Source organism: Geotrypetes seraphini, chromosome 3 (assembly GCF_902459505.1).
Source record: "Geotrypetes seraphini chromosome 3, aGeoSer1.1, whole genome shotgun sequence".
Lineage (NCBI taxonomy): Eukaryota > Metazoa > Chordata > Amphibia > Gymnophiona > Dermophiidae > Geotrypetes > Geotrypetes seraphini.
Window position 1 is genome coordinate 299,069,633 of NC_047086.1, and position 20,759 is coordinate 299,090,391.

Below are 20,759 nucleotides of genomic sequence, written 5' to 3' on the forward strand. Positions count from 1 at the left end.
GATAGAAGTTGTGGAATATGGAGTTATCGGTGAAGTGGACAAGGAAAATAAATTACCCGATGACCACCTAACTTCTGATGTTCAAATCATCCCAACAGAGGCAGAACATCCTGATGCCAAGACTGGGCCCCGTGACAGATATCGATGGCTGAAAAAGAATTTCATCTCTCCCAGTACTGATTTTTCTGGTCAGGATGTCAGTAATGATGTCCATTCCCTCTGCACACCACTGGAGTACTTTCAGAAGTTTGTGACAGAAGATATGATCAACGCTCTGGCAGATAGCACAAATCAGTACAGTTTTCAGAAGAAAGGATCATCTATAAACACAAACACAAAGGAAATAGAGCAGATGATTGGCATGTATCTGAAGATGGGTCTTGTCCAAATGCCTGGAGTCCGTATGTACTGGGAAGCAGACACAAGATACAGTCCTGTCGCTGATGTAATGTCACGAAACAGATTCCAGTCTCTGTTGACATCATTACATTTTGTGAACAATCTAACCGTGTCTGAGATGGAACAAAAAAGTGACAAACTCTGGAAACTCAGACCATGGCTTGATGCTTTCAGAGAGAAATGCCTAAAAGTGGTCCCTGAAGAACATAACTCTGTTGATGAAATGATGATCCCTTTCAGGGGGAAATTCAGCAGCATCAAACAGTACATGCGTGGCAAGCCAAACCCATGGGGGTTCAAGCTGTGGGCAAGGACTGGAATCTCTGGTATACTTTGTGATTTTGATGTGTACCAAGGCAGTGTGAATGGAATACGGGCAAGATCTGAACTTGGACTATCAGGGGATGTTGTGATGAAACTTGCTTCCACACTTCCACATAGTCACAACTACAAGATCTATGCAGACAACTTTTTCACCAGCATCCCATTGATAGTTAGGCTGCTGGATTGTGGAATTCATTACACAGGAACAGCCAGACAAGTGCGCCTTCCAAACTGTAATCTTGAGGATGAGAAAAGCTTGAAGAAAAAGGGAAGAGGAAGCTTTGATGTCAGAGTGGAGTCAAATCACAACATTTGTGCTGTGAAATGGTTTGACAACAGACAGGTTACACTTGTGTCTTCCTTTGCTGGCCCACAACCAGTGGAGAAGATTCAACGCTGGGACAAAACTGCCAAAAGATTTGTTGAAGTTGAGAGGCCTTATATCGTGGCTGCCTATAACAAATTCATGGGCGGAGTGGATTTGTTAGACTCATTTGCAGCAAAATACAAGTTTCCACTGAAGTCCTACCGCTGGTACCTTTACATCTTCTGGCACACCATTAACCTAGCTGTGATCAATGCTTGGCTCCTGTACAAAAGGGACTGCAAAGCTTTGGATATCCCAAAGAAACAGATGCTAAACAGGAGAATGTTTCAGGCCCAGTTGGCATCTTCTCTTATCCTGATCGGAACGGCTGGGTCAGTGTCAAAGCGAGGGCGACCATCTGCAAGCCCAGTTTCATCAAGAGGGGGCACCTTGACTTCCCAAAAGAGGCAGTTTACAGATGATGGAGGTTCTTCAGCTGCCATGACAGCCAAAAAGTCAAATGCACACCCTCCAAAGGAAGTTTGCAAGGACATGATTGGACATTTTCCCATCAAAGCCGATAGAGGACGGTGCCGACACTGTGCAAAAGGCTATACCAACACACTTTGCAGGAAGTGCAATGTTCGCCTGTGCTTTTCAGAGCAAAATAACTGTTTTTGGAACTACCATAACTGAATAAATGAACAAATAAAACATGCACATATAGGGCTCGATTCACAAAACCGTGCTATGAAGATAGCACAAGTGCTATTTCATAGCGTGGCCGTTTTTACCTGTATTTGCGCTAACATGAAATTTTTTGTGCAAAAACACGAAATTTCTTGATTACCGCTGATAGAAGTCAATGGGCGCTTCACAGGGAAAAATTTGCGTTTTTATATGATACTCATTTTTTGTATTAAATTGATAATAAAAATTACTTTTTTCTTTATTATACTATTGTTGTTGTGTATATACATAAACTTAGGTGGGTCTTTATAAGCTGTAAAGTACAAATAAACTTTTAATTATTCCTTACATGTGTTCAGAGAGAGAGTGACACTATTGAAATTCTGCTACCTTACAGGCCCAGCGTTGCAATTTTACAACATCCTCCCCAAAAGTTACTAAAATGTCAAAATAAAAAAAAAACACTGATTTAGGGATCACAAGCCTCCTATAACAACATGTGAACGTTCAAAAACATTTTTTTACGTTTTTTTCTATATTTGGGTCTCTGGGGCCATGGCAACAAGAGGGCATCCATTGAAAATCAGGGATGGGAAATTTCATGGCGACACCAGAAAATATTTCTTCACCGAAAGGGTGGTTGACCGCTGGAATAATCTTCCACAACAGGTAATTGAGGTCAGCAGCGTGCCAGATTTTAAGAAAAGATAGGATTGGCATATGGGATATCTTCATGGAGGTAGTTAGGGGATGGGCCATTAGTGTGGGCAGACTAGATGGGCCGTGGCCCTTTTCTGCCGTCATTTTCTATATTTCTATGGGTCAGTCACAGAAATGGGCTAAGCACAGCGACTGCACTTCTTAAATCCTATATGTAGGCATGACATCGACGGTAAGACTGCCTCAGCGAAATTGAAATCGGAGGCCAAGGTGGTACAACAGGCCCCACTGGGCCAAAAACCCACGAGGGATAAAAACAGATTTTTTTTTTTTAACTGAAGTAACTAACAAAAATAAAAGAAGAAAAGAACACGAAAATGACTAACAAGTCACTGACATAAGAGCAGGAAGGCAAAAAAGTTTTCAACAACTGTTGAAATGTGTCTTCTTAGCTCCACGGAAGCTAAGAAACTGAGGGACTGCGCGCTTACGTCGGGCGGGAAGGCACTCGCACATGCACAGTATGGGCTGATCGTGAACTTTCTAAAACTTAAAGTTGCGATTCACTTTTCAAGTATCCGTACTGGGGTTCCATCGGTGACGTCACCCATTTGTGAGAATATGCTGCCTGCTTGCCCTAGGCCACTTATTATACCTGCCTATTCTCCTTGTCTTAGTTTATGTAGTTTATTATTGTAAATCACTTTGATATTTTGCTTTATATTGTGGTTTATCAAATTAAATTTGTTAATACTTACCATGTTTTACAATACAGCAAGTTGTTTGAAATGTGACAACAGAGATCACACACCTGTGAGATATAAGATTATCACTAGGAATATGTTGCCCTCTAGCACCTGGTTAGTTTGGAAACTCTGTGAGAGGTCTGTCTATCACACAGACTAATGGCTATGTACTGCCATGACCAACATGTTCAGCTGTTGTACCTGTTGTACAAAGTCCACTGGCACTGGGATCCCTGAATGGCCAAGATGGAATCCTGTAAATAGCATTATGTGGCATATCTAAACAGCATTAGTCCTACAATTGGAAAGTCTGTGTTCTTCTGACTCTGAGCCTCTACCATTTAGAAAAAAATAGTTATGTTAGAAAATGTTTCTTTCAGAAACTCAACAAGGATGGGAGAGAGGCAGGATAAGAAATCTCTGGAGTGCATTGCAGTGATTGGCAAAAATCTGATTGTACTAATAGCATTGTTCTTAGTTTAGAGGATAAAGTCATTCTAAGAAGGCATTATGGACAGAGCTGATACCCTTTTATGATTACACAAGAACATAAGCAATGCCTCTGCTGGGTCAGACCAGAGGTCCATCATGCCCAGGAGTCCGCTTACGTGGCGGCCCATCAAGTCCAGGACCTGTATAATGATCTCTATCTATACCCTTCTATCCCCTTTTTCTTCAGAAAATCATCTAATCCCTTCTTAAACCCCAATACCGTACTCTGTCCTATCACACCATCTGGAAGCGCATTCCAGGTGTCCGCCACCCTTTGGGTGAAAAAGAACTTCCTAGCATTGGTTCTGAATCTGTCCCCTCTTAATTTTTCCGAATGCCCTCTCATTCTTGTAGTTTTCGAAAGTTTGAAGAATCTGTCCCTCTCCACTTTCTCTATGCCCTTCATGATCTTGTAAGTCTCTATCATGTCCCCTCTAAGCCTCCTCTTTTCCAGGGAAAAGATCCCTAGTTTCTCTAATCTTTTAGCATGTGAGAGGTTTCCCATACCTTTTATCAATCGCGTCGCTCTTTTCTTAACCCTCTTGAGTATCGCCATATCTTTCTTAAGGTATGGCGACCAATACTGGATGCAGTACTCCAGATGCAGGTGCACCATCACCCAATACAACGGCAGGATAACTTCTTTCGTTCTGGTTGTAATACCTTTCTTGATAATACCTAGCATTCTATTCTGATTATTGGGTGGGCCTATGGCAATGGCACTCCATTAGACAGTGTCAGAATAAGTGATAACTAGATCTACCCTTTGTTTAGATTATAAGCTCTTTGAGCAGGGACTGTCTTGTTTGTGACTCTGTACAGCGTTGCATACCTCTGGTAGAGCTATAGAAATAATCAATAGTAACAGTAGCAATAATCTGAAGAGGCATGGCTCAGAGGGCCACAAAGACATTTGGTTCCCCAATTAAAGAATCATAACCTATAATGGCCAAGCCATGCTTCTATCCAGCAGCAGTGGGTGGCACTTTTCCTAGGCTGCTGCCAAGCAAGGCCTCCCATTCCCATGCATGATAGGTTTTCACAAAAAAACAAGCATGATGGGCAGTGTGGTGGAAGCCAAGGAAAAGTGCTGCCAACTGCTAGCTTCAGCTAGAGCAGTGTTTTTCACCACACGGCACGCGTACCTTGCTGGGAGTATGCAGCATGGCTGCTGCGGAGAATATTCCCTGCCCACCCATCGAAGTCATGCTGCCACCACCAGGAATCCCTCCTTGCTGCAAGCCCCACCCACTGAAGCCGCTGCCAGGGATCCCTGCCTGCCCCCCCTCCTCCCTCCCTTCAGAAGCCGACCCACAAGGCTTCCCTCCAATGTCAGAGCTGACATCAGAGGAAAGCCATCTGGGTCAGCGGGTGAGGGGAGGTTCCCAGTTACCTCCTTGCTGCACTCACTCCTTCTGCCTTCAGCGGCTTGTTAGGGAGACGCACAGCTGGCAGCGGTTCATATGCTATACGTAGCTGACCCGGAAACATTCTCTCTGACATCAGAGCTGACGTTTGAGGAAAGGTTTGTGGGTCAGCCATGTGCAGTGTGTGAATCACTGCCTGTGGGTCTCCCCAACAAGCCACTAAAGGCAGATAGAGTAAGTGCGGCTCAAATAAGTAAGGGAACATGATCTTTCTGGGACAAAGGGAGAAAAGGGGGAGGGGAAGGAGCATGTTGGGGCATGATTCTGGGAAAACAGCTGGCAGGCAGGAAGAGAAGGGGGAGTGGGCATGAACTCGACACAGAAGGAAGGGAGATGACTTGAACACGGGACACAGAAGGAAGGGAGGAAGGGGGCACTAACTTGGAACATAGGAGGGAATAGAAAGGGAGCCAGTCAGGAAGCCACTCAGCGCCAAGCATCAGTGCCAAAGCACGCTCCTGTATTAATGTGTTTAGCAATTCAGCAAATTTTGACTTGCTGGAAGAATAGTTCTGAACTTTCAGATTGTGCATGGTGGAATGGGTTGGATTGGATTGGATCTATTGCATTTGATATACCTCTTGAGCATAGGAATTAAGCAGTTTACAATACTAAATATAGGCATTGAGCTACTCTCTCTTTCCCAAACGGGCTCACAATCTAATTAAGCATTTAAGAGAAGACATCACTAACATACGGAGATATATACAGTAATAAGAAGGAGGAAAAGAAAGTACCCCATGGAAAGTAAAGAACATTGAAGGCAAAGGAAAAAAAACCCTAAAGATCCAAGAAAATGAGTGTTATAGTTACATCATAAGGAAAGATAGAATAGTTAAACTAATAATCTAAATTTATAAATATCAGTAATAATGCTGTTTAGTGAGGAAGTAGCCATTATAAAACAGAGGTGATTGCCATATTCCTAAAGTATAGAGTTTGTTGGATTCTTATCGTCAGACTGATGTACAAATTTATGAAACCTGGCTCTTGTTGGTGCCTTGTGGGTGTGGCGATGTTCCGTTATTTGTAGTTTAAATGTCAATAAAATATTACTGAACTTAAATTCTATCTGGTCTAACAGTTTTACTCACAAAGAGTACCTGCTAGTTACAGAATGAACTAATGAACGGAATGAAAAGTGGTTTACATATTATATACAGGTACTTATTTTGTATCTGGGGCAATGAAGGTTTAAGTGACTTGCCCAGAGTCACAAGGACCTACAATGAGAAGCTATATGACACCTGCTGTGCTACAGTTTTGAAAAATGATTCTGAATGTAAGCTCTACAGGATGAAAAAAGACTCACCCCCTCTGTTTGCCGACAATGCCAAACTATGCAACATAATACATAAAAGCAGTATGCCTGACTTTATGACGCAGGACCTACGACAGCTGGAACAGTGGTCATCAACTTGGCAGCTAGGCTTCAATGCTAAAAAATGTAAAGTAATGCACCTAGGCAAAAAAAATCCACACAGAACTTACACACTAAATGGTGAAACCTTGTCCAGGTCCACGGTGGAACGTGATTTAGGAGTGATCATTAGCGATGATATGAAGGCTGCCAATCAAGTAGAGAAGGCTTCATCCAAGGCAAGACAAATGATGGGCTGCATCCGTAGGGGTTTTGTCAGCAGAAAACCTGAAGTCATAATGCCAGATCCATGGTGAGACCTCATCTCGAGTATTGTGTTCAATTCTGGAGACCACACTACCGGAAAGATGTGTTGAGAATTGAGTCGGTTCAGCGAATGGCTACCAGGATGGTCTTGGGGCTCAGGGATCTCACGTATGAAGAAAGGTTAAAAAAACTGCGGATGTACTCACTGGAGGAGCGAAGAGAGAGGGGGGACATGATTGAGACCTTTAAATATATCACGGGGCGTATAGAGGTGAAAGATGAAATCTTCAGTCTTACAGGGCCCTCGGTAACCAGAGGACACTCGCTGAAAATCAGGGGAGGGAAATTTCAAGGTGATGCTAGGAAGTACTTCTTCACCGAACGGGTGGTCGATCATTGGAACGAGCTGCCTCAGCAGGTGATTGAGGCCAACAGCGTGTCAGATTTTAAGAGAAAATGGGATATTCATGTGTGATCTATAGGGGAGTAAGAATCAGGGAGTGGGTCATTGGTATGGGCAGACTCGATGGGCTATGGCCCTTTTCTGCCGTCAATTTCTATGTTTCTATGTTTCTATACTAAGGTGCGCTAATCGACTTAGCGCGCGCTAATCGACTTAGCGCACGCTAAACGCTAACACATCCACAGACCAACATGCATGCGTTAGCATTTAGCGCGTGTTAATTCGATTAGCATGCGTTAATCAGTTAGCGCACCTTAGTAAAAGAGGGCCTCGGTGTTTCAAATTTCAAATTTTGGGGCCGTTTTACTAAACCTTAGCATGCACTAAATGCCATTTTATATCTATGAGCTTCTCAGCAGTTAACGCATGCTAAGCTTTCCAAAAGAGTCCCTTTATGTGATACATACCATCTATTAAAGGACTATCTAGCCAGACTAAATAAAAATATTTTCAATAAAAAAATATAGGGAAGAAAAATAATAGATACAAAAAAAGCGCTATAGAAAAAAAATGATAACGGTGATAGGAAAGATGAGAGACTGAGAATTGAAGAGCAAAATAAAATAAATGCAATGAATTAGTCTGCTGTTAAACCTTCCAAGATCCCATATGCTCAAGATCAGACTTAAAAGCACATTTTTTTTATTTACCCCCCCCCCCCCCTTGTAAAAAAAAACTGCAATAGCAGTTTTTAGTACAGGCCGGCATACTGAATGCCCTGAGCTGCTCCCGACACTCATAAGAACTCTAAGAGTGTCAGGAGCAGCGCAGAGCATTCAGCACGCTGGCCTGTGCTATAAACTGCTATTGTGGTTTTGTAAAAGGGGGGGGTGTAATTTGTTTAAATTTTTATTGAACTTTTTTCTTTTATATAACCAATTAAAATACCTTGATAAAGAAAAAAGTCATAAGACTACTCTGAATATTTTTAAATAAAATATTTCAAAGGGTGTTTAATGAATTAATACATATGGTTAAATGATCACTTTTAGAATGGTGAAAGGTCTTTTCTGATAGTGCTGAGAAAGTTATCCTTTCCTTTAGATTCTTGTCTAAGGCGTAAGCAACTACCAATTCAATATCTTTCAAATAGTCATGATTTTGGAGTATATGGCAGTTTCTTTTCAAAATACAGTGTGCATAATTTCTTTTGACAAAGTAGAGAACTTCAAAGTGCACACTATATCAGGTTTAAACTCTAAAGAGCAGGTGTAGAACTCAATATACATTTTATACTTCATCCACAAGAATGTGCGCTGCACACTTGTAGCTAGTCCTGTCCAGTGGCTGCCCATTCTGTGCCTCAAACATATCTCCTTTAATGGCACCTCCATCTATGTGATATGCTGACATTATAAAATGCCACTTAGAGAGAAATTCTATAAAAGGCACCTAAGTTAGGCACCTAACTTAATTAGCATATTGGCTTCAATTATGAGCTTTAATAATTATAAAATTACTTTAGTGCTAACTGGATAAATTAACAGTGCCTGACACCAACATGCCTCCAGCCCTATCCCTTTTGTCGAAGTAAATGTCATATATCAGTAATTTTGTGTGGTTAACATTTTACCCAGACACAGAGAGATTTTAGAACAGACACACACATGCCATTACAAGTTAAATGTAATGGACATAAAACTCTGAAAAATAACCCCTAACTTTAACAATACGCTGAGATAACTACTCAAAGACTACTTAAAATTAAGCATTTAGGACCTACCTGAAACCGATAGAAGGTGCCATCATCCTTTAACGTTAGTACATGGTCTGAGATTGGAAAGAAGTAGCCATGGGCTGCCATTAAAGTCCCCATATGCAGTGCCTCCACTGTTCCATGCAAAAGAAAAGAAGATAGCAGAGAATACTTTATTGCTTGAATTTAAATAATGGAGAATAGTGCCTTGGATCACATCGCTCACATCTTTCCTGAGAACACACTTATGACTGCAAGGCATACAAGAAATATTGTTGATCTATTTTTCTTTGTCTAAAGACATAGGGGGGGGGGGGATTTTATAAATGGTGCTCAAAAATGACCGCAGGGAAATGTCATTGCTAAGCACTATTCTATAAAGAGTGCATGTTCTTTAAAGAATAGCGTTTAGCGCTGATTACCACAACCAACTCTGGGTGCCAGACTTACACCTCCTCAAACCTGATGTAAATCCTTGCGTCCCCATGGAATCTCATTCTACAGCACTGCACACAACTTTTTAAAGCACCCCTGACTTGACCATATCCATCCCATGGCCATGCTTCCTTCTGGGGTGTGCGCTGTGAGATTTAGGCACCCAGCAGTTGGTTGTTAGCATCTAATTGATGACTAACAGCTCATTTGCAAATTAAGTTGTGCATGCATCTTGGAAGTGCACCTAAATGTTGGCGTGATATATAAAATCCAGAGGATATTATTGTCTACATAGTAACATAGTAGATGACGGCAGATAAAGACCCGAATGGTCCATTCAGTCTGCCCAACTTGATTCAATTTAAATTTAAATTTTTATTTTTATTTTTTTCTTCTTAGCTATTTCTGGGCAAGAATCCAAAGCTCTACCCGGTACTATGCTTGGGTTCCAACTGCCAAAATTTCCGTTAAAACCTACTCCAGCACATCTACACTCTCCCAGCCATTGAAGCCCTCCCCAGCACATCCTTCACCAAACGGCCATATACAGACACATGTTTGTTGGAGTACAATAATTCCCAATTATTGTACTCCAATAGAGCAATTCATAATGAACCCTTTGCAGTTTCCTATATAGCCTGCAAAAAACCCACCTCTTCTAAAGCTAATACGAGCTTACCTGTATTGAATGTTCTAAAAAATGACACTGAGCCAATTCAAACCAAGGCCATTTTCAGTGACTGGCATGGAATATCCAGTTTATTTTTGGCTGCTATAAACTTAATTGACTTCTAGGACTCCTTTTACTAAACCACAGTAGAGCTTTTTACAGCGGGCTAACAAGGTAAATGCTCCGACAAACATTCAGTTCCTATAACCATCAGAGCATTTACCTTACCGGCCCACAGTAAGTATTTTTTATAGAGTGACGTACTCAGAATAGTAGGATGTGGTGAGTAATAATGTGTTTTTTTTTAATAAATAAAAAGTTCTACCACATTAGTAAAAGCCAGCATTAGTCAATATTCGGTGCTGGCTGGTTAAGTTTGAGCAACCAAAGAAAGATCAGCTATTTATACAGCCCAATTTGGTTGCTAAATTTAGCTTTAAATTTAATGGATAGCCGGCAAAGTTGCACGACATAGCAGGCTAGCTGCTACGTGCTAATATTCAGTGGCCATCTCACACTAAATTTTAGCACTTAGCTGGCTTAGCGCTATTTAAGAAACCAGGATAAATAGTGCTAAATATCAGGAGGGCTGAGGCTTGGATCAGTCAACTATTAATTATGTCATAAAGCATATAGGGCAGATGACAAATATTTTTTAGATGATACCTTGCAAAACAGGCTTTTAAAGCCCCTGTGACACTTATAGAAATGAGATGAGACCTTGGAGCTGAGAAAAATATCTACTTATTCATAGTAAATTGTATACATGAAACCAGCACTTAGGGCATGCCTTTATATTAACATACTGTAGTGCTCCAATCTCATTCATTATGAATGATATTTGTCAAATTGAGTCAACCTTGGATAGTTTGAGGCACATGTAAGCAGAAGTAGCTGATGCAGCCAAAGTGAAAGACTAAACCAATTCATAATTTGAGGTTATGAGATTAGCAATGCAAAGGAAGTACAGCCAAAGCGGAAAGGATCCAAAAAAGATTGTTGTGTTTTTCCATATAGAAATGTTCTGCTATCAGTCAGCTACTAGATGAGAAACTGTTCTCAGCTCTTTCTTACAGAATCTTTCCAGTGCGTCATATAAACCATTTAGTCTGTAATCTGCTCTCCACAGGATATAACTAACAATCTTTCATCCTTGGGTTTCAGTTCACCTCTCTTTACCTAGTCAAGTGGCTGCACTTGGAGAAGAACTTTGTATTTCCCATTGTACAGTATTTGTGCATTTGTTATTTGTTTTTCTCTTTCAGAAAGGAAAGTCCCAAGTACTGGAATTCTAGATGCCCTTGGCTAGGAAACATCAGAAAAGGCATCTTGAAGATACCCTGGGAGCCAACAATGAACTAATGGTAAAAACCTGAAGAGGAACTGGATAGATTGAAGGAACACTTGGGATTCTTCTTGTGATGAGGATGTAATGGGATATTTGTATCAATCTCTGATTTAAAATAACCAGGTTAGTATTATGAATACTATGGGTAACCAAGAAATCAAACAGATGGATCCTTTACCAAATAAAATTTGAATTTTCACTAAAAAGTCACGTGACCAGGCAGAAGCTGTAATACAAGGGCTCTTCAAAAAGTTTCCACACCTTCATATTGTCATGGGAAATGTTTGGGGTAGAAGTGGTAAGAGGGTGTGTCTTAGAATATAATGTGACTAGTTAGACAGGAAACAGAGTGACTGTGGAAATGTGATGTGATTTGCTTTTGATATATTTAATAAATAGTGTTTACAAAAATAAAAGTTGGAAACTTTCTGAAGATCCCTTGTATTTTGGCCATATTATGAAATACTTGATAATCACAGGGAGTTCAGAAAACTAAAATAACCGGTGCATCTTAATAATATTCTCTTAATCACAGGGTTCTCCAGAAACACATTGTATTTCTATTAAATTATCACTTAAATATCCTTTTTCATACATTCAACAATAATGATAGTGAAGTGCTCCGTTAATAAGCACAGGCTGCCAAGGGAACCATCATTACACTTCACAGTTTCCAGTCCACCAGAACGAAAACCTGAAAGTTGTAAAGAATAATCACTTATCTTCAAGATGTTATTACTGGTGGAATCCACGGTTCCTACTTCACTGATATGCCTGTGCTCTTATTTTCTCAAACTGATTACCGAGTCGTCCTTCGACTCGAGTTTCACTAGTGATAAGCTTCCTCAGGAAGGAATGCTACAAAAACAAAAAAATGTGAAACAAAAACCAATGTACCCCTCAATGTCTGTGTACCAACAACCTTCACTACACCTAAAATTATAATTTCCTATATAATAATAATTCAATCAACATCAATAAAATCCCATATCTTTTATATAACCAGTAAATTTCTGAGAGTACTACAGATCATACTCTGCCTGCCACAACCTTTCCCCGGAGGGGCTGTGTCATGCGCTCACTGATGTCATCTAATCTCGGCATGATGGAACACTCCCTTTAAATGTTTCGCCGGTGCTCCCACAGATTTATTGAGGATCGAGTCTTCGTAAAATAGATGTAGCATATCGTATCTATGCTGATGACATCCAGTTCTTCTTTTCAATGATAGATTGGAGAGTTGAGTTGAATGAAAGATAGACTGGATGTATGAAAAATGTGAACGAGTGGATAGTGAAACATAAATTGGTTCTGAATTTTTCAAAATCAGAGGTTATGCTGATCGGGAGAAAGTATGGCCCATAATGGCCAAAAGAGATCAAGGTTACTGACGAAGTTATACTGATACAATGAAAATTGAAAATTCTAGGGGTTTTCTTCCAATTGCAACTGCTAAGTCGCCTAAAATTGATGATGTCAACATTTGATTTTCGGATCGTGGTTCAGATGATAGTCTTATCGAAGCTGGACTATTGTAATGCCCTTTATTTAGGGGTTCCTACAGTACTGTGCAAAGCTCTACAAATGATCCAAAATGCTGCTGCAAGATTAATTTGTGGGGTTAGAAAATGTGGCCATATAACACCATGGCTGAAGAAATTGCACTGGTTATCAGTGCGATTTCATGTCATTTTCAAAACCTTAACTCTGGTGTTCAAAGTCATTTATCAGGAAATCCCTTGGTATCTATCTAGAACTATGGTGATCTAACGACTCCTTAGAGCTTTGCGATCTGAAGGTGCGATCTGATTGGCTTTGACAGACTTCTCAAAAATGCACTATGAAAATATTAGAACTTCTGCCATTTCTATCATGGGAGTAACGCTGTGGAACAAATTAACTGGACCGCTAATGGCACTATCTGACATTTAGAAGTTTAAGAAAATTCTTAAAACTACATTATTTTTGGAAGCTTTTCAATAAAATATATGTTGTTTAATGCTGCTTTTAGGATGAATGGTACTGTGAAGATTTATTGAATTAAGGCTCCCTAAGACGTAATTATGCATTTGTAACTTAAGATACCTGTATAAGTCCTTTTTTTGTGTGTGTATGTTACTTTTGTAATGCCGCCTAGGAATAGGTGGTTGATAAAATTTTTAAATAAATAAATGTATGAGAAAAAGGATATTTAAGTGATAATTTCATAGAAATACAATGTGTTTCTGGAGAACCCTGTCATATTATGAAATAGCCAGAGTCCTAGAAAAAAAACCCAAAAAAACAATTATGCCAGGCAAGGTTAAAGTAAAAAGAGGATGTGGAAGACCAGCAATCAGATATTAATTCTATATGGTTGCCAGGAATCAGCTTCAACTTGAAAGCAATTAACCCCCCCAAGAACCAAAACATTTGGATGGATCCAGGAAAAGAAATAAATGGGAGAAAAAAATAAAAATAAAAATTTTTTACAGATAAATTATACCTGAACTACCCCTTTATTAATATTAGGCACTATCACTTACAATCTTCACCACTTCGATAACATCTTCAAATAACTAGTCTGGACTTCAAAATTTAAGTCTAATATTATCCATAAGATTGAGAGCTTTTTCTACTTTCAAGGAAATTTAGAAATTGTAATGGTTCAAAAAAGACATATTTTTGGGATTGATACATTACTTTACATTTACAAGGAAATCTAATTATAACTTTCAAACCAAGAGACCTAGCCTCTTGGGATTCAGTAAGAAATTTCTTTCTCCTGTCTTGAGTAGGATTTACATATATCTGGAAATATCCATATCTTTTGACCCAAATATAAAGTCAACCAATTCCTAAAAAAAACAGTCTAAGTATCATATTTTGTCCTGTTTAAATAGAAATGAGACCAGAAGAGTGGCTCTGTTACTTCTTCAATTGATGATTCTAAAATATTAGGAATATCCAAACCTATTCCTGGAACTTCTTTAGGTTGCTCTTCTATTCCCTGCAGTATCTTTCTCACCAAATAATAGCATTTAGCAACTAAAGGTAACACCTCCACTGGAATCTTCAAAATGTTAAGAAAGTATTTCTTTAAAGTATCTCTAGGAGTTTCATAAGGTATTTTGGGAAAATTCTCAAATCTTAAGTTCAAAAGTCTAATCCTATTTTCAATTGATCTTAAACTACAGTACTTGTCAAATTAGTTTGTTGTTCTATACGTTATTCCAAAGTTTTTACCCTCTGAGTTAGAGAGATAATTTTTTCTTCCTGTTTAGTAAAATTTGAATCTAATTTCGTAGAAAGAATATTCATTTAATTGGAATACTTCATTATTGAAGATTCCAAACGCACTAGGACATCCCAAATTGAATCCAACGTCAACATTGAAGATCTGCTGCTTAAAGCAGGATTACCTTTCCCAGGACTAGAGATTAGTTCTGACGAGCCAGTCTCCATTAAAACTACCTGGGGTTTAACTATCGAAGTTGCAAACATTAACTCCTTCTTAGTTATTTCCATTCTAGAAGAAGTTGAATCCTCTGCCGAAAATGTTCAAGAGGTATTACCTCTCAATCTTCCTCTCCGAGCTGCACCGGATCCATCTGCTCTTCGGCATTTGATTAAGTGCACTATGCCGGCTCCAATCTGGAACTAGAAGGAGACAGAGTGCTTTGAATAATCGAGCTCAAAGAAGCCTCGAGCAGCTGCTGGGCCAAATCCTCCTTCAGGAGCCCAGAAGTCGCTGCTTGCTCCAACACAGGGGAGTTCAAAACAAATTTCAAAATCATCTGTTTCAGATCATCTTTGGCAGGAGGCTTAGAGGAATGGCTCCGCACCTTACCCTTCCTCTTTGGAGCCATATCGCATTCAAAAAAAGAGATGAAAAGGGAAAAGGAGAAAGGCAAACATATTCAATAAGTCCGTAGCACTGATAAAAGCATCTGCTTAGGAAAACACCATCTTGGATCCTCCCCAGAATTATGATCTCTAACTCTGTCTCAATTCTCTTAGGGGTTCTTTGATTAACGTGTACTAACCAATTTATCACGCGTTAAATGCTAAGGTGCCCATTATATTCTATGGGTGCCTTAGCATTTAGCTTGCACTAAATTGGTTAGTGCACCTTAATAAAAAGACCCCTTAGTGTAACTGAGTATAATGTATGCCCTTTTTTTCCTCTGTTTTGTTTTTGTTTTTTTTAAACAAAATGGCATGCACCCAATTGGAATGGATATGCAAGAAATTCCTAAGCACACAGAGATGCCTGGAGGACCTTGTAGAGGTGAAAAATTCCACTTAAAATTTGCATTCATTCTTATGGTTGCAATCATCAGTCTCTAACAAACAATGATGTGCAGTGACATTTATAGCAAGGGATTCAGTAGCTATGCTGAACCAATGATGTCCAACCTCGTTCGTCACCAGGTTGGGTTTTCAAGATTTCCATGATGACTATGCATAAGATTTATATGAATGCAATGGAGGCGCTGCATGCAAATAGATCTCATGCATATTCATTGGGGAAATCTTGAAAAAGTACCAAACCTCAAAAAGATCTCAAGAAACTACACAGTAAATTACGGACCATTTCAAAGCTATTATTTCTAAGAGAGGAAAACAATCTCAGAAACCTGCTTAGATAAAATAACACTTAAAATCTAAGACAGGCTACAGATTTCTATCATTGATCCTGAAAAACCTCTCCATAACGGCAAGATGGGCTCAGCGGCCCCACATTTCACTCACTCACACACACACCTCTCAAACTCAGAGAAAACTGTACACCACTGCTGGTTTCCCTGGAAACCAGAGGATGAACTTATGTTGTACAGCAAGTGTAACTACCTTATCTCTATATAAGTGCTATATAAATAAATAAATAAATCAAGCAACCTATTTCAGCTTCCCACATCCACTGTCATGAAACCACAGAGTAGAGTGTTCCAATCTGTGGCTGGCCTGGACCTTCTCTCCGACATCAGAATTGACATTTGGGGGAAGGCTTGTGGGCCGGTGGCGTGCAATCACTGCAAGCGCCTGGCCCTTCCCATCCCAGAGTTGCAATGGGGGATAATTAAATGCAGGGGCGATGGTGGACCATGGGGGAGGAGGAATCAGCAAAGGGTAGGCAGGCAAGCAGGCTTCGGCATGTCAGGGAAGGAGGCAGGCAAGCAGGCTTTGGCATGGCAGGGAGGGAGGGAGGACAAAGGCTGGAAGTCAGGGAGGGGGCACGAACTTTGGACATAGGAAGGAGGGAGGAAGGGGGCACTAACTTGGGACAATGGAGGGAGGGAGAGAATAGAAATGGACAATTGTTGGGCCTGAGTGTGTGAGTGAGAGGGAAAGAGATGGTGCATATGGGGAAAGAAAGAGGAAAATTGGGCATAGAGAGGAGTGAGGTAGAGATACATGAGGAATAGAAGGATGAGAGGAAGAAATGTTGGATATGGTGGTGAAGAGAAAACAGAGGGATAGATTGAAGGGGATGCAAGGGGGAGGAATGTTGGGCATAGTGATGGAGGGAGAGATGTGACATGATGTTGAAGAGGGGTGATAGACAGAGAAATGGGCATGGGGCTGGTGGGCAGTGGTGAAAAATGATCTGGGGATGAGAGAGATGAAGAAAAGTTGGACTCTTGGAGGGACAGAGAGATGTTGGTTAGGGAATAGAATGAGGTGTGGAGGAAGCATGCAGGAGAAAGAAATATATAAATATATATATATATATATATTGGATGCACAGTCAGAAGGAAGTGCAGCAAGAGACTCATGAAATCACCAGACAACAAAGGCAGGAAAAATGATTTTATTTTCAATTTAGTGATCAAAATGTGTCAGTTTTGAGAATTTATATCTACTGCCTATATTTTGCACTATATTTGTTTATTTTTCTATAGTTGTACTGAGGTGACATTGTATATTTTAAAGTCATCTGCCTTGACATCTTTGAAAACCCCCCAAATATAAATGATAATTAACATTTTCTCTGCATATAGTGTGCTTTGTGTTTTTTTTTAATTTTGTGGTTACCATTATGTATTAATAAGATTATATTGTGTGTATATGAAAATTGGATGGAAGAAATTGTATTACAATTAGTATTATTATTATGGGGGTGGAGTTTGGGCAGGGGTACTCAGTTGGTATTTGTTAGGCTTAGAGGGTACTTGGCTTAAAAAGGTTAAGAAACACTGGTGTAGAGGACTATCCCTTTTTCAGGAGATTTCTATGCTGCAAGCTCTTCAGCATAGAGGTAGTGTCCTCTACCAAAACGCTTGCAGTGTAGAGTCATTCACTGCAGAATTATACCTTTTCTTTTCATCAATAAATATTTTATTTTTTCACAAAAGTATCCCATTACCTAGTCTAGGCAATGTCTACATGCATCTGGGAGCCCGATACGATGAGTGGAGGTATCCTGAGGACTTCAAACAGCACCATCTGAATGCCAATCTTGCATTTAATCCTTTTTTCCTCTGCAGTTCAGCACCAACTTCTACCCCTTCCCCCCATATCTCCCTCCCTTCAAACCTCTCCCTTCTGCTACTACAATAAATAAGAATGGCTATACTGGGTCAGACCAATAGTTCATCTAGCCCAGTTTCCTGTTTTCAGCAGTGGCCAATCCAGATCACAGTGCCTTGGCAGAAACCCAAATAATAGCAACATTCTATGCTATGGATCTCAGGGTAAGAAGTGACTTCTACCATGTCTATCTCAATAGCAGAGTATGGATTTTTCCTCCAGAACTTGTCCAAACCCATATTAAACCCAGATATGCTAACCTCTGTAACCACGTCCTCTGGATAAATGAGCTATTTGAAAACCCACCCTTCATTTTGTAAAGCAGGAAATGTAATGTGGACAAATCAAAAGCTTGGGTCTTGCTACACTCTCCTTCTCCTCACACCTTGTCAGCATCAGACTCCCTCTCTCGCCAATCAGTCCCTCAGCCCATCATCTAAACCACATTATTTTCCTTCAATTTTTTTCACTTTCCCCTGATTTCTTTTCCTTTCTCCCTCCTCCTCCTTGTCCTCTCCCATCTCCTTATTCCCGCTTCACTTTTTATTTTATTCTGCTTTTGCACAGGCATAATTTGATGTTTTATATTTGGGGGCAGGGAGTTTAATAGCTCTCTTCCTGCTTGATTTGATTTCAGTACTTAATATACTGCTAAAAAACAAAGTGTTATAGCGGTTTACAATTTTAAAAACAGCTCATTATAACACGTTACAAACTTAATAACATCTCATTGTGCCACAACAATTATTATAATACTAATTAGACTATCCCTTCACTGCTTCCCACTTCTCACTCTCCTCTACCGGTGAGACTTTCCTTTCCTTAGTTGGTTTAATTCATTTTCAATTTGACTCACTGTTGATCACATGCATGGATAATTTCCCTGCTGTGCTCTCCATGGTTTCAGACATATTCATGTTTTCTGAGACTGCTTCCCCATTCCCTTTTGCACTGCAATACTTCCCCTGGTACTCAGATTCCATACCAATGGCCACTCTCTGCCTGTAGAGCCTACCTGAGATTCTTTGCCACATGCTCACCCTGAGCTCTGGATGCCCAGCAAGGATCACATTTTGAAACCACAGAGATTACATGTTGTAGTGTGGCCGTCCCTCAGGCAACAGCAGGGACTGGTACATGTCACTTCTTATAGGCCCAGCGTGCTTCCCCAAGATGGAGGAAGAACCTGCTTAGTTGGATTTCTCAAGTTCTGTATAAACCAAACAGCATCAAATGGTGAGTATCAAGTAAAGAAAGATATTTAAGTCCAAAACTTCCTCAACAAAAATGTTCAGAATGGCTTTTCAACAGTGGTTCTATAACCCTGGCCTAGCAGGGCCTCAAGGCTTCATTCTCCATAACATTAAAGTTTCCTTCTGGTATCAGTGAGGCCTAATCACTCTCAGTTCAGGTGCCAGCCTCTTCAAGAAACAAACAGTCTCCAAAAGCAGTTCACACAAAGCACAAAAAAAATGCAGGGGCTTCAATATTCTCAAACTTATTTTTTTATAGCTGAACTTCAGCTACAGAGAGCTGCAGGAGGGAGAGTTAGCAAATTCACGTTTCTTTAGCGCTTGACAAAAATGCTGCCTACATTCCCTCTCCAAAGATGGTGAATGTATTCTCCCCATAACCCTCTCAATACTCCTGGGTGTTTCACCAAACAGAAAAAGGCAAATGCAAAACAAACTTTTAAAATGAAATAGACCAGTAGCCAGCTTCCAACTTGTTCTGGCCCAGTCCTTTTATCCTTCTTAACTTCTCCCCTTGGCAGCCATATTGTACACTACCCCAGCACACAGGGAGAAAAGGGGGAAAACCCCAGTCTTTTTGTAGCAGACAAGCAAAAAGGCACAAAAACTTTCTCCAAACAAACTGATGTGGTACTGAGCCACACCCCATCAGTTAACTTCTCTGATTCTTATAATGTTCACAATCTTTATCACAGGGGGGGGGGGAAAACAGCTTTCCAAACTCCCAAAAAAGCCTTCAAAAACAGCAGCGCAAGAAAGTTCCTTTTTAAACTAGAAATTCATCAACTCACTTCCATGGAGTCCTCACTCTGTGGCTCTGGAAAAATCAAAACCTCAATGGGCTCTACAGCATACTCTTGTCCTGGCAGCAGAAAATCCTCTGCATCCTGCATGATCACATCTTCAGGCTCAGCTGGATCAGGAGCTTCACTGAGTGTCTGCTTCCTTTGCCTACCTCTCCAACTGAGGCTCCAAGGCTTCAAAATGCCTGTGTTTGTGTTGGGCCCTGCCCTGCTCTGCAGAGTGGGGGGTGGGGGAGACATAAGAACATAAGAACTGCCGCTGCTGGGTCAGACCAGTGGTCCATCGTGCCCAGCAGTCCGCTCACGCGGCGGCCCCCTGGTCAAAGACCAGCGCCCCAACTGAGACCAGCCCTACCTGCGTATGTTCTGATTTAGAACGAACCTGTCCAACTTTGTCTTGAATCCATGGAGGGTGTTCTCCCCTATGACAGACTCCGGAAGAGCATTCCAGTTTTCTACCACTCTCTGGGTGAAGAAGAACTTCCTTACATTCGTACAGAATCTATCTCCTTTCAACTTTAGAGAGTGCCCTCTTGATCTCCCTACCTTGGAGAGGGTGAACAACCTGTCTTTATCTACTAAGTCTATCCCCTTCAGTACCTTGAATGTTTCGATCATGTCCTCTCTCAATCTCCTCTGTTTGAGGGAGAAGAGGCCCAGTTTCTCAAATTTTTCACTATACAGCAGCTCCTCCAACACCTTAACCATCTTAGTCGCTCTTCTCTGGACCCTCTCGAGTAGTACAGTGTCCTTCTTCATGTACGACGACCAGTACGGCAGTACTCCAGGTGAGGGCACACCATAGCTTGGTACAATGGCATGATAACCTTCTCCGTTATGTTCGTGATCCCCTTCTTTATCATTCCTAGCATTCTGTTCGCCCTTTTCGCCTTCACCGACTTGTCG

At 40.6% G+C, this 20,759-nt stretch overlaps 1 protein-coding gene across 2 annotated transcripts in view; it reads right to left on the reverse strand.

The window, feature by feature from the left end:
• The window catches only part of RGS7 (regulator of G protein signaling 7), a 495,704-nt gene that overhangs the window by 218,228 nt on the left and 256,717 nt on the right, over positions 1-20,759 (reverse strand). For both annotated transcript variants that reach the window (XM_033939445.1, XM_033939446.1), the window contains exon 4: positions 8,859-8,965. In XM_033939445.1, the coding sequence (XP_033795336.1) occupies positions 8,859-8,965 (107 nt within the window). The remainder of the gene's footprint in view (positions 1-8,858; positions 8,966-20,759) is intronic.